This window comes from Leiobunum rupestre, chromosome 1 (assembly GCF_980474605.1).
Source record: "Leiobunum rupestre chromosome 1, qqLeiRupe1.1.hap1, whole genome shotgun sequence".
NCBI lineage: Eukaryota > Metazoa > Arthropoda > Arachnida > Opiliones > Sclerosomatidae > Leiobunum > Leiobunum rupestre.
This window is the reverse complement of record NC_143384.1, coordinates 21067593-21081749: the sequence shown is the minus strand read 5'-3', so window position 1 is coordinate 21081749 and position 14157 is coordinate 21067593. Positions and strand designations below refer to the sequence as shown.

At 38.7% G+C, this 14157-nt stretch overlaps 3 protein-coding genes across 5 annotated transcripts in view; 1 reads left to right on the top strand and 2 right to left on the bottom strand.

Moving 5' to 3' along the window:
• Positions 1-5741: 5741 nt before the first annotated feature.
• Positions 5742-7260, top strand: RnpS1 (RNA-binding protein S1). Of its 2 annotated transcripts, none has more exons than XM_090176828.1 (5): positions 5742-5941; positions 6062-6181; positions 6260-6663; positions 6721-6871; positions 6969-7260. In XM_090176828.1, coding segments are annotated over exons 1-5 (780 nt in total). In that variant the 5' UTR covers positions 5742-5939; the 3' UTR covers positions 7072-7260. The 2 variants fall into 2 exon arrangements, with proteins under 2 accessions (XP_090032954.1, XP_090032953.1); XM_090176827.1 differs by having other exon boundaries at positions 5745-5941; positions 6245-6663.
• Polr3E (RNA polymerase III subunit E) lies at positions 7117-11078 on the bottom strand. The gene is made up of 13 exons (XM_090176826.1): positions 10878-11078; positions 10635-10766; positions 10465-10577; positions 10214-10401; positions 9987-10144; positions 9815-9930; positions 9469-9751; positions 9336-9395; positions 9172-9275; positions 8876-9105; positions 8561-8817; positions 7827-7958; positions 7117-7338 (listed from the first exon to the last, which is right to left on the bottom strand). Exons 1-13 carry the CDS (start codon positions 10911-10913, stop codon positions 7276-7278), a joined length of 1872 nt encoding a protein of 623 aa, XP_090032952.1. The 5' UTR covers positions 10914-11078; the 3' UTR covers positions 7117-7275.
• Positions 11079-12319: 1241 nt separating this feature from the next.
• Positions 12320-14157, bottom strand: part of LOC149961340 (uncharacterized) — a 31932-nt gene continuing 30094 nt past the window's right edge. For both annotated transcript variants that reach the window (XM_090176825.1, XM_090176824.1), the window contains 4 exons: positions 13892-14155; positions 13730-13823; positions 13539-13588; positions 12320-13477 (listed from right to left, as the gene is read on the bottom strand). In XM_090176825.1, coding sequence (XP_090032951.1) covers positions 13394-13477; positions 13539-13588; positions 13730-13823; positions 13892-14155 — 492 coding nt within the window. In that variant the 3' untranslated portion in view covers positions 12320-13393. The remainder of the gene's footprint in view (positions 13478-13538; positions 13589-13729; positions 13824-13891; positions 14156-14157) is intronic.

The following is a 14157-nucleotide window of genomic DNA, read 5'->3' as shown; positions in this document are numbered from 1 at the left end:
CCCCAGTAGCACATAGGCGCCGAAATACAGTTGGTTAAGAGTCCATGTGTCGGGTAAGAGTCCAAAGTTTGTAGACGGTAAATATTACCATTGGCCGACTGTTCAAATAACTGTCGGTGGTAAACTTGTTTCGGTCCTGATTACCGACAGTCGGCCGACTGTTCAAATAACTGTCGGTGGTATACTTGTTTCGGGCCTGATTACCGACAGTCGGCCGACTGTTCAAATAACTGTCGGTGGTATACTTGTTTCGGGCCTGATTACGGACAGTCGGCCGACTGTTCAAATAACTGTCGGTGGTATACTTGTTTCGGGCCTGATTACCGACAGTCGGCCGACCGTTGCATTAAAGGTCTCTTGGTAGACGGTAAAAATTACAATTGGCCGACTGTTCAAATAACTGTCGGTGGTATACGTTTTTCAGGCCTGATTACCGAAATGTTGGAAATCTGAACATAATTAAAAAAATTTTAAAAATTTAATTTTGATACAATTATCTTAACGTTGGAATTCAACGGAAGCCTGTGCGTAAGAGATGTCTGTTGAATAGCGACCGCCATGCAATAATTGGTGAAGAATTTCACTATAAATTGCCATGGACTGCTCACATATAGGGCACTGTATATTAGTTTTACTGATATCGGCAGATTTCTGAGTTAAGCCAGAGTTCCTGCACAGTACTGATGAGCCCCAAAAAGGCCGAAAGCGGTCTACTGTTGGAATCTCTTACTAAAATTTTGAATTTTGATTATACTGCACTGTTTAAATTCTGGATGTATTAATATAATATAGGTTTATACCAGAAGTATACGTCTAGAGGCATCTTAATAATCCAAAGAGTTCGTGTTGGGTATGACTCCGTAACGGGGTCGGTGGGTTATCCAAAACTGGGTCGGGTGGTAATCCGAAACAGGGTCGGGTATGAATCCGAAACAGGGTCGGGTATGAATCCGAAACGGGGTCTGGCATGTATCCGAAACGGGGTCGGGTATGAATCCGAAACAGGGTCGGGTATGAATCCGAAACGGGGTCTGGCATGTATCCGAAACGGGGTCGGGTATGAATCCGAAACGGGGTCGGGTATGAGACCGAAACGGGGTCGGGTGGATATCCGAAACAGGGTCGGGTATGAATCCGAAACGGGGTCGGGTATGAATCCGAAACGGGGTCAGGCATGTATCCGAAACGGGGTCGGGTATGAATCCGAAACGGGGTCGGGTATGAGACCGAAACGGGGTCGGGTGGGTATCCGAAACTGGGTCGGGTGGATATCCGAAACAGGGTCGGGTATGAATCCGAAACGGGGTCGGGTATGAAACCAAAACGGGGTCGGGTATTAATCCGAAACGGGGTCGGGTATGAAACCGAAACGGGGTCGGTTATGAATCCGAAATGGAGTTGGGTATCATTGCAATATTGAGTCGTAATACCTACCCATTGTTAGTCGGAAAGTAATTTCTTTGTTGTAAAAATAGTTTCCCCGACTGTAATTCGGGCGGACATAGTACCAGTCAAAAGAGTAGTTTCCCGACTGTATTTTGGCTACGAAATAGGCGCCGTCAAACAGTCGGCCCAACCTAAAATCGGCGCCGTCGGGCTGGCGACATTTGCTACTGGGGTTGTAGTTAAAATGTCCAAAGACTTTTTTTTGTAGGAAATAACCGGGCTCTAATGTTCGTAATTGGGTTTATAGCCGTACATACAATACTAACGTAGATATTCGAGATAAACTATTACTGGGCACCGGTTTCCCCCATAACCATTGTGCGTAAAACAACTATGTCTAACAGTAACCTGTGAAAATATATCTTTTTTTGGGTAATTACGCCTAAAATATTTTATTACGCAATTTTGAACCATTCTTCATTTTGTATTAAAAAAAACTAGCTTTCTATGATTTGAAAGAAACGCGTTTTCTAGTGCATTCTTAGCGATTGGAAATTATGGTAATAATAAAACTATTTCTAACACTAACCTGTGAAAAGATATGTTTTCTTATGTGTATTTACTTTTACTCGATTTAATTACGCAATTTTGAGCCATTCATCAACTTTAATTAAACATAAATCGCTTTAAAGATTTCAAAAAAACCGCGTTAGCGGCGAGCTAAAGTCGGCCATTTAATCTTAGGCGAAATAGAGTGTTAGTTCACCAGTGCGGCGCCGATGGCGTAACTTTCGTTGCCAGCCAAACGAAAAGCATAGACCAAAGGCAGGTTCTTTAAAAGTTCTAATCGGACCACGCGACAAAATTTCAAAAATCGTTCTAGTTTGTTATCCGATTTCTATGGGTGCTACTTCGGAGAAGCAAGCGCCGTTACGCCACCTAGACTCGTTTCAATCGCGAATAGTTAAATTTCTTACCCATCATGAACTCACTACGCTGTTCAGCCTGCAGAGCAATCGGGTTTTAGACGTGGGCGTCAAGCGACCGACAATGCGATGCGCCTTGCTATGGCATCCCAAGGTGCTCTCGCTACGAACAATCACTGCCTTGCGGTCTTCTTAGATCTGAAAGACGCTTTTGGCAGTGTTCACCACCAGGCGCTGCTCTAGAAACTCCAACGCCGGGTCTTACCGGCAATCTTCTTCGTTGGGTGGAAGACTTCCTCAAGGATAGGACCTTTCAGGTAAGGGTCAATGGTGCGCTCTCAGCCACTTACCTCGTCACGAGAGGCGTTCCTCACGGCAGCTCGATCAGCCCCATCCTCTTCACTGTAATGTTGGACGGGATCCCTCAACTATGCCAGAGACATGTTTCCCAAGGGTAACACGCCGACGATATTGCGGCCTGGGTCTGTGGCCAAGCCCTTCGCGCCTTATACGGCTCCATGCACAAATCGCTTGATCACATCGCGGAGTACGGTGCACGCTGGGGTCTCAACTTTCCGCGACTCAAGTGCCAGTTTATGCTTTTCTCAAAAGCGACTAACATCCCAGGTGATCTCACTCTCAGTGTCGATGGCACTCCCTTAACCAAAGTCCACTCGTATAGGTACCTTGGTGGTATTTTCGACGACAGACTCACATGGAAGCCTCATGTCATTGAACATCGCTTCGCCCCGGATCGGCTTCCTTTTCTGGCGTGGAACTTGGCTAGGGAACACAATATCTCCTGGCTCTTTCATTCCTCCAGGGGTCATCTTACTCCCACGTCCACTCCTCCTTGGGAACCTCCCAAGGTGACGGTCATCTCCCGTTGGCTAACTACTCGCAAAGGTGACCTCTGCTCGGACGCGCTGTGACAGTTGTTCCCTGTGACGCTCGACATCTACGCCAAAGACGCTACGGTTATTTACACTCACGGGTCGGGGGTACCATGGACACTGTATTTCTAACCGGACGGGAAAAGCAGCTTAAAAAGGTACCCCCCCACTGTCCGTTTGCGTCCTACTTCGTGTTAGCTCAAATAGTCGGCCGTATTCGATTCTCAGGGCCGTCAAGGTCATTCGGAAGTGTAAGCGTCCGCTATCTGTTTAAAATTGCGTGGGCCACGGGATTATCGGAAAATTTAGGTGAAAGTTTAATTTTAAAGTAAAAGGTATTTCAAATGGAGCATTCTTACAATGGAAAGTAGGTACTATTAATTTTTAATTTTATAAAATGAATTATGACTTTTAAAAACTTAAAAAATGACTTTAGATTAATTTTACGCTAAGCCTTGTCTATGTACTACTGTTTTGAACCATTTAGAAAATCTAATTTGGGGAAAAAACTTGAACAGTTGGATGACAATTTTTATGGAATCATGGAATTGAAGGAGGAGGAAAAAAACTGCAATAATTTTTAACCATAATGTTGTTAAAAACGTACCATATTAACTAAAGAACTGATATTTAGTCCATAAGTCTATTTGACACGGACCCGTTAAAATACAATATAAAATTACCTCCTAAATAAAACTAATTTAATGAAATCGAAGAATGTAAACCCGCAGTTTCAAACGGAACGTTTTGTTGATCACGTGACGAGTTATATAGCCTTGACAGCCCGGAATTTTTAAAATTCTCCACCCCCTCGCCCCCTTACATATGGACGGTGGCGGCGGCAGGTAATTTTGTATGGTGGAAGCTACAGCTTTTCCCGTCCGGTTAGAGATACAGTGTCCATGGGGGTACCGCCTACGCCACTCCTTCTCTCGGGGTCGGTGCTCGGTCTTTGGTGGATCCCGGCCATCCCATCAACTGGATAGAGCTGTTGGCCATTCAATTGGCACTTTCATATGCTTCCACTCATGTTGCAAGTTCAATAGTCCTCTGCTTTGACTCCAAAAGCGCGCTTACGATGTTACATTCGCGTTCAAATGATCCGGTAATCACCGCTATTCATGACTTATGCGACGGGTACTCCTACTCGGTGACTCTTTTGTGGTGTCCGGCTCACGTCGGCATAGTGGGAAATGAAACGGCGGACGGTCTCGCGAATGTCACCAGTCTTCCGCGCCCCTCCAAGGTGGACTTTTTCCTCCCGGCTACGCTCTCCGAATTGAAATTTGTGTGTAGTAAAGTGGTTACCAGTGCTTGGTGGGATTCCTGGCAGACCCGAGCCTCCTCCTACGCGCTCAGGGAGGCGAAGCCTAATCCGGGCTCTCGCGAGATTATGCGGCTTCAGCTCCCCAGGCGGGATGACACTTTTTTGGCGCGTCTCGGCTGCGGACGCCTTCCCACGAAAGCAACTCTCTTCCGCTTTAATTTGAGTAGCTCGGATTCTTGCTCGAAGTGCGGGCCGGTAGATACCACGGAGCACATTCTCTTCGACTGTCCATCCCAAGTTGCATCACGGCGTGGTCTTCTTAGTAGTCTCCATAAGAGGGCTCTTCCTGTCTCTCTGACGGGTGTGTTGAAAGCGGTCCACGCCGGATTTTCAGACGTTATTTCCGCCACTTGCGCTATACTTCACAATGCTGTTCGGACTTGATAACTTTCTTCGGACTATTATTATCGCGTTTCCTTTTTTGTTTTGTTATTTGATTTGTCGCGTATTGTAATTTTTTGTTTGTGTGTTCATTTTATTGCACTGTTCGCTATTAGTGATTGTTAATTTTCTATTTGTTTTATTTTGAATCTGCTGCGCTTGGTGTGAAGGCTCATTGCTATGTACACCAACCTATATTCCCCCCCCCCACCCCCACTCAGTACGAATCCAGTAAAAACATAGTAGTTCTATAACTTTATCGTAACTCGAACAACTGCGCAGTGGTGGACATTTTGCTTAAGAGCCACTCAGCTTACTCTGGCTAGCTTGACTATTCGTTCAGTCCATAGAAATCTCATAGGTAACTAAAATGCTGCCGTGTAACTGGCAAATGGGCCAAACGCCGTGGCAGACGATAGCCAGATCTCAGCCAATCAGAGCTCAAAGAGTGGTTCTGCGGTTCTGCCAAGAATTTAATGTCACCAGAGAGAATGACGTCACCTATCTCCCGCCATGGACTAATTAATTAGTCCATGCTCCCGCTATAGTAGCGGATCCAAGGAGGATTATTATCCTCCTTGGCGGAACCACTCTACGGCCTCTCATTGGCTGAAGGTTCAAGGCGAACTGGCGTCCAGCTCGGCCGTAGGCGGCAGCATTCTAGTTACCTATGAGATTTCTATGGTTCAGTCCATCGCTAATTTCAGGGGCCAAAACACTTATCTCAAATCGGGGGAAAAATTTTAAATTGTATTTTAAGTTCTTTAAGTAAATTATTACATATTTTAAATATTTGAAACATTTGTGAAATGGCTTCAAAACTTCGAGGTTGATTTGTTGATTCGCTCCAAACTTCGAGTGACAATGTTTTTAAGCTTATATATTGCACCAAGTGTATTTGACCTTTGACCAGCCAACGTCTGCTAAAATATTGATTGTTCTTTAGGTCTTATTATAATAGTGTTACACGTGTTTTTTTACTTTATAGTAAAATTTGAACTGTAAGATCGTTTGAACTTGGGAATAATGTAAGTATTTAATATATCAAAAATGTACAAGCTAATTTATCCACCTATAATGTAAACTTAAAACTACTGAAAAATATTAAGCCAAGGCTTAAGTAAAAAACAAAGACCTTATGATTTTAGGGCTGCCAGCGTTCGTCGCAGTAGAAAAGATACGCCCAAAACTACTAAATCTAAAGATAAAGATAAAGACCACAAAAGACGAAGCGCGTCATCCAGTTCTAATGGAAGTTCCAGTGGAAGGTACAAATTTTTGCAATTAAATATCTCAACTGAAAGAATTAAACTTTAAAATTAACCCACTAGCTCTTCGTCACGAAGCAGTTCATCTAGTTCTGGAAGCTCATCTAGCTCTTCAAGCAGCAGTAGCCGAGCTTCTTCTCGTTCGAGTTCATCCTCATCATCCGGATCATCATCATCTACATCAGTACGTCGAGGAACATCAAATCGAGACGCAAAGAAGAAAACTTCATCCAGAACAACCTCATCTCCTTCAAGACGGCGCAAGAGGAGTCCCACCCCCAAACCAACAAAAATTCATATTGGTCGTTTAACAAGAAACGTTACCAGAGAACATGTTATGGAAATATTCAGCTGTTACGGAGTGGTAAAAAATATTGACCTTCCAATGGACCGCGTTCACAGTCATTTGTCCAGAGGATTTGCATATGTTGAGTTTGAAAATGCAGATGATGCTGAAAAAGCACTGAAACATATGGATGGAGGTAAAAATTATTGAATTAATTTTGAATTGAGTACTAATGTTAGTAATTTCATTTAAGGACAAATTGATGGTCAAGAAATATCAGCGGCACCAGTTTTATTACCAAAACCCCGCCCAATGATGGGTCGCCGTAATTCACCACCACCAATGCGACGCGGCCCTCCTATGAGAAGGAGGTCCCCCCCTATGAGAGGCAGAGATAGGCGCAGGTATAGACGCTAGATTTACAAATACAATATCGTCTCACATAACACAAACTTAAGTCACATTTTCACTTAATAATGTAAATCTCAACCTATATTTTAGGAGTCCACCCATGAGGCACAGATCACCTAGACGACGTAGTCGTTCCCGCTCAGCACTGCGCAGGCGTAGAGATGGTAGATCGAGTTCCAGTTCATCGCGATAGTATAGGCACTCATACCCTTTCACTAATGATTTAAAAAATAACCCTCAAAACAAAATGTAACTCATCATTTTTCAATTATTTACGGAAAAATTTAACTAGTGGTATTGCCATTCAATATCAATTTTTTTTATTGCATTGTTTCCAATGCTTCCGTACTTTCATCAAAAAATAAATAATCTTACTCCATAAGAGTTTTTATTATTTTCACGTGTCTTGTTCAACAGTTCCTTTCATGTAATGAAATCCTGCTTTCAACACGCAGAATTCCTAAAGATATAATATGTGAAAATTAGAATTTTTCTGCAACAATAGTTTGCTATTAATAAACCTATTTTTCATGTGTTACTACTGTCATGAAACATAATAGGTGTTTCTATAAAATACAGGAGGTCATGTGATAATTTTTTGTCTACGTCTTTACGAAATTTGCAACCCCCATACAAAACTCGCGCGCCAGTAAAGCACTGAAATAACTGGAGCTCGTGACGTAGATAAAAACATTTTATACTTTATTTTATAGAAACACCTATTATAAAATGTTTAAATGGTATATTTTCCGCATATGATATTGAGGGACCTTTTTTTCACAGAGTAAACTTAAACCACAAATATAAATTATTAATTTGGACTTTAACTTTTATTATGCCAATAACTTTGACGAACATTTGTAATGTTCAGTTTAATTTAAACCACAGATACAGCAGAAGCATTGGCCTTAACACCAGTATAAAAAGATTTCCTACAACGTCACTTACATTCAATATTTTTTTGCAGTTTGCTTCGGCCGCATTACTTTTTCCTCCTAATTCATCCTCGACCTTCTTTTGGAATGTCGATATTCTAATTCTGGCTGTTTTAGAGAACAAATCAAGAAGAGCTTCGCGTAACTAAATAAAAAATTTAAAATTGTAATTTTTTAGAGGTGTCAGGGTCCTCTTTTAATGGTTGCGAGTAGAGTCTAGAGTTAAATTCCCAAGTACTCGAACGAGTCCTTAAAAATTGGTTCTTCATAATTTTCTGGTCAAGCACCGTTAGTCTTTACCATACAGAACCACTTCTAAGAGTCTCATGGTAGTTCAAGTATACCAAAAGTCTTAACTTCTAATGACAATTGTAAAAGACTAAAGCAGCATCACCAGCACAAAGGAAAGTCCTCTCTTCACGCGATCTATCTCTGTGAAACCAAAATAAAACACAAAAAACAACTCTGGTATTTCACCAGGTGGTGAGCCGTTGAATGCAACTACGCATTAAAAAGATCAGAAACTAAAAACCAACTCCTTGGACTCGTCAAAAAACAAAGGACTCAGTGGAATATTTATTCACTCGAATCAGCGAGTAATTTATAAGCCTTGGCAAAGTGCTCAGGTACTCGAACGAGTAATATATCAGGACGTGAGTTTGAGTACTTGGTACTCTAACTCCAGACGAGTACTCGCACAGGCCTTAATTTTTTATGAAAAGGTAATGTTTAAAAATGTCAAATTACCTTATCCAACGAATCACCAACTCTAATTAGACCATAAATAGGTTCTTCGGAGGCATTTTGAGGCCATTTATTTGATAACCTAAAAACACCGTTAACCTTCACAAGTGCATCTTCTAATTCTTTATCAGAGCATTTCTTGTTGGAGGCCGAGAGAAGATTCCTTAATTGACTGAGTGATAAGCAATGATGGGTCTTCATTATTTGGGTTAATGGCTTTAATAGATCTGATGAACTTCCACCGGAAGGCCCATCAATATCTTTAAAGACAGAAAGTGTTCAAGCTATAAGCCTTTTAACTCAAAATTAATTTTCTACCCATATCATTAGATGTTTTTGATTCTTTGTTAGCAGCACTCTTTTGCGGAGAATCTTCGCGAACAGACTTCCGTCTTGGCCTTTTTGTTTGACTAGATGGGCTAATAGGGTCTATCTTATTTGTAACTGGACCATTTGTGGCATTTGACGTAGCACCAATAGAAATTTTATTCATCATCTGAGATCTTGCTGACCATAATAACTTCTGCCTTTGAACTACATCGGGAAAACTAAATGGGATTAAATTTTATATTAGTAAAAGCACGCAGCAATTGAAAGAAAAAAAGACAACTTACTTCCTAGTGAAATTTGCGTCAAATTCATAACGGAATTGCCAAGTTCCATCACTTTGCTTAGCAGAAATATCTGATAGGATTGTTTTCCAATCTTCTGCTGGAAGCTTAAAATTTAAATAGATAAATATTTAATTTAGGGAATTAAAACCAAAATAGGTGATTACTTTGAAGCACGGTGGTATGTCATTACGATTAAAATAAGGTTTGTCCGCAAACTTCCATATCTTGAACATTAATACAATAAACATCAGTCAAATGAACTAATTTAGCCCTGGTTAACTTAAGTCAGAAATTTACCACAAAATCACGGCATTTGCTCAGAACTTCAGCTGGTACATTTGTAGAGGTACTAAACGTGTCCTTTGGATAGAGTATTTCACTTTTAATAACCCAACAGCCTTGAACAAGAACCGCAATGGGCTGGAGCAGCCGTAAAATGACAGCATTTTCCACAGGTTTTAAAAATTCAACTAATTGTTCAAATTTAACAACTTTTGCATTAATTAAAATGCTTTTTATTTTGTCAGATGTCCCCGTAGTTGAGGGTTCGGTTGATCCTGGTAAACCGCGACGACTAACACTGAAATCATACGATATTACACTTAAGTTTTAAAGTTACATCGCTTTTAAATTAATTATATACCAGTTGCTAGGTACTAAGGCATCAACAAAATCAGTAACCGAACACTGCATATCAGATCCATCATGTTGAGTTTGAGCACAACGTAATAATGCTCTTTCTATTGACGATTTCCCACTCTAAAATATTTATTTTAATTAAATGACAAATCAATTTCAAATCGTTAATATAATACCCAGGTAGGGTAAAAATCAGTGTGAATCCAAGGCTCTGAGGCTGATTTTTGTTGGATAAAGTGAAATGATCTTTGTTTAGCTGCTTTCGATCTTTCAGTTTCAGTTCCAGCAAATTTAACAGTAATTGCTTGGGGTTCTTCCTCTTCTTCCTCCTCAGCTATTCAATAAAAATTCCAAAATTATTTTAATTTTCAAAACTGTTTTAGAAATTTAACTTTTAACATACCAGCTGCATCTTTTTTACCACTTTTAACATTATCAGCTGAATCCAAGTAGTTAAAACTTGGCCTTAGTTGAACCACAGAATGAAGGGGAGTTAAATGTATTTCTCCTTTGTTTAACAAACCTACAGCATAGTGAGTCGCACCAGATGGGATTTTGGATGATGTGAGAATCTGCCTATCTAAAATTTCCCTAAAATATAAGTTTGGTAAAATTCCTGCGCTTTATGTAATTTATATTGAGAATTGCACAAACCCGTGAATATTTTTAGCAGCTTCGTCGTTGCCCTTCATATTTAATACAATTTGTTCTCCCTTTCCATAATCATAATTTTGGCTTTCGCAATCAAGACCTATTTCCAATTCAACCTAGAACACGGAATCATATTTAGAATTAAATAACGCAAATAATGATAAAATGTTTACTTTTTGCTGAACAGGTTTAATTTTGGCTGACAAGCATTCATTTTTATCATCAAATGGAAATTTGGTTGGTTTAGAGGCATATTGAAAAACGTACAAATTCTTATTTAATGATTTACTCAAGTAAACATTCAACTGCAAAAAATGAAATTACATAAATAACGTAATTTTGGATGATTTTACGCACATGGTAAAACGTATAGCAGAATTAATAGCAGTAGAAAATATGGTTAAGGCTTAACTTACTTCTTGAACAACAGGGTCTTCCTTGTCATTATCCATTTAAGATTATCGCAAAAAATATTATTTCATAAATAATTTGGTTGAAAGAAACTCATAAATACTGGGATACCATTAGAACTAGAAAATATTTTCGCTGCAAAATTTATAACTTAAAACTTATATTACCCAAACCCTCTTATGCCTAATCGCGCAAGCGGCGCAACATCAGTGCATGGACTAATTAACAACAGGGACGGTCCGGCCCGGGAAAAAAGTAAAAAGAACAAGCAACGACGCACTCTAGCGGTATTCGCGGGCATAACAGGAAATGCTTGTATAGGCTGGTGATTCAAAATAAGCGGGGGGGGGGGGGGGAGAAAATAGGGAAAGAAGCTTCCTTGGAATGCTTGAAATTTAAAAGTTGAACCACGAGATTACCATTCGGTGCTAATATATTAGTCTTTTAAATTAATCGTCGTAAAAATTTAGAATGTCGAGCTTTTCCGATCGTACATACAGTAAAATATTCTGCTTAACGTCTGGAAGCAATTCCCAAATTTGTTACGGTAATAATTATTATCATAATATAATATTATTTATAAATATAAATTAATGTACCAAGGCTTAATAGTTGTTTACCTTTTCTTATGATGAATAATTTCCGAGATAATTTCATTAGTCCATGATCAGTGTAGCTAAGGAGCTATGCTTTCTGGTAAAACATTCCTACAAGCAGCGTTGCCAACCTGATCGAATAGAATTATCGTACCAACACCCGAAAATTATCGTATTTCAGTTCTATTTATCGTACGCTTCCAAAATATCTAGCGAGTAGAAAAGGGGTGCGAAATTAAAAGAGGGAACGGTTCTTCCCTCTCTTTAGACATAGAGGAATAGAGAATCACCGGCAGCGTTGCCATACGTACTATAATTATGGTACAAATACCATTTTGCATAATATTATAAATTGTACTATTTTTTTGAGAGCGTACTATAATTTAGCGTCAAAACTGGTATTTTTCAACAACGTACATAACAAAAACTCATTCCTACTGAATTATCGTACAATTGGCAATATCGTACGTTGTAATAGCGTACATCCTACTGAATTATCGTACAATTGCCGATATCGTACGTTGTGATATCGTACATCGTACGGAAGGTGAAATTATCGTACAAAACGATAATTATCGTACGGGTTGGCAACGCTGCCTACAAGTATTTGCAAAATACTACTGAAAATTATACTGACCACTCAAAGGGGGAATTTCCAAAAAAATACTAAAATATAGGAGTATTTATACTATAGTAAAACCTCCAAGAATCCCAATAACAAGATGGGCAAACCTAAACAACCAGCGCTTCTATAGGTGCAAAAGCCCAGAAATAAGGTATTTAAAGTCGAATAATTAATGTCTATTCGACAAACGTTTAATTAGAAAAAGCTATGTTAAATTAAATTGATACAAATGATATGAGCCTATGAGATTATTACATACAACATGACACTTCATCAATTAATATTTTCGCCATTTGGCCAGTCTTTTAAAAGAAAACATTTTTGTCACTGTACAGAGGGAAAAAGGAAAGAATTTTCCCCCTATATTTTTATTATTACATTTTTTCCTTCAAATAAGTCTTGCACACACTAAATAGTACAAGACAATGACATACCACGACAACATGTTTTTCATCATCTGAGAAATGGCATTTTTTTTTCCAAAATTAAAAAAGAAAAAAATTGATACTTCAAGTTCAAACTTCACCGAAAAACAAGAAACAAAACTGTGCGGCAAGATTTCTTAGCAGAAAATGAAATATGTACACTATATTTTTTTTGAGAAAAGGTTGTTATCCCCCAATTTAAAATCAACAATTTTTATCGTTTAAATAAATGAGAAAATTTTTAAAAATTTTCTTCCGATGAAAAACAATGTATATAAAACAATCACAGAGTCTCTCGCAAAAAATTTAATTTTTTTTAAAACTAAGAGTCCGAATAAATAATTAAACCATATGTGTTGGTAAATCGTATCAGCCGATTAACAATTAATAATTTTATGTTCCCGTAGAATATTCACCTTAAATATCCATACTTTTAAGCTCTTAAATTATGCCAAATACGGGGTGTTATGAATGGAAAAAAATCAAGATTCCTAAGAGATTCACGGTAAGTTTTTACAATGTTCGGCTTTCTTTCACTTTTACAGTCAAATTTTTTAGTCAAATGGATGATTTGGTTTGAATAATATTGACACGGTTAGGAATGAGATAGGTTGACACTTTTAACATCGCGATTTTTAAAGCTGTTTTTTTTTAAATTTTTATCATCTGGAAGAACTCCTGGACCATTATTTTGAATATTTTTTTTTTAAAAACTCTCTAGTATTTTCTTCAAAAAGATTTTTTTAAACTTTTTTAAAAACCAAAATTCATAATAACAAAGAGTCTAAAGCCTATATTTACTGTACGTTCAGTCTTTTTAAACTGTGTTTTTCATTTATTTATATATATACGAATTTATCTCACCACGTTATCCATTAGCATGCGTGCTCAGTGGGGTTAATCGCATTACATGATGAACTACAATCTTCCTGCTTGATTTCGCTCTTTGTCTTGTACTGCTACAAAGATTAAAGAAAAATTTAGAAAGGTTTCTCGTTGTGAAGTCATTTACATTCTTACTTTGTGCTTAGGACAGAGCATAGAAAAGTTTAGTTCATCCATTTCACAGCCTAATAGAAAAATTATAGAAATAATTAATAAATCTCAACAATATAAAGCTCCCAGCTAAAAGCCAAAGAGCTAAAATATCTCTTTTAAGTCCATAATATAATTAAAAATAAAGTTCCCCCTAAATTATATTAATTTTTTACCCCTATCCTTGGCGCAGATGAAATGGTACTGCTCTGTACATCCTTTACTAAAACATCCCAACGTGGCTCCATTTAGTTTACATTTACAACAGATCTATGGAAAAGGTTAAAGAAATGTATTCAATATTAGTTGAGAATGAATATAATTGTCGTTCTTCGTACCATCTCGGCAGCTTCTTTCACAGCTTCGTCAAGCCCTCTCACTTGCTGCCTGACTAAATAAACTCCCTGAGACCAAATAGCGCAATCTTCGTGGACCCAATACTCAATACCACTGGGGTTAGTATCACCAATGGGAATATGGCCACTAGCTGCCATACTAATTGAGCTGGTGCATTCAATTTCACCCGACGGATGTCCGTCCAGCGATGAAGCGGCAGACGCTGTAGACGCTGCAATTCCAAGAATGCTACTGGATTTTTTACCCT

Coding starts and splice junctions, on each gene's coding strand:
- RnpS1 (XM_090176827.1), top strand. Junction 6,664..6,720: donor ACTGAAACATATGGATGGAG/GTAAAAATTATT, acceptor ATTTCATTTAAG/GACAAATTGATGGTCAAGAA. Junction 6,872..6,968: donor AGAGGCAGAGATAGGCGCAG/GTATAGACGCTA, acceptor CCTATATTTTAG/GAGTCCACCCATGAGGCACA.
- Polr3E (XM_090176826.1), bottom strand. CDS start 10,913: ATGGATAATGACAAGGAAGACCCTGTTGTTCAAGAA. Junction 10,767..10,877: donor AAGACCCTGTTGTTCAAGAA/GTAAGTTAAGCC, acceptor CATTTTTTGCAG/TTGAATGTTTACTTGAGTAA. Junction 9,752..9,814: donor GCCTTAGTACCTAGCAACTG/GTATATAATTAA, acceptor GTATGATTTCAG/TGTTAGTCGTCGCGGTTTAC.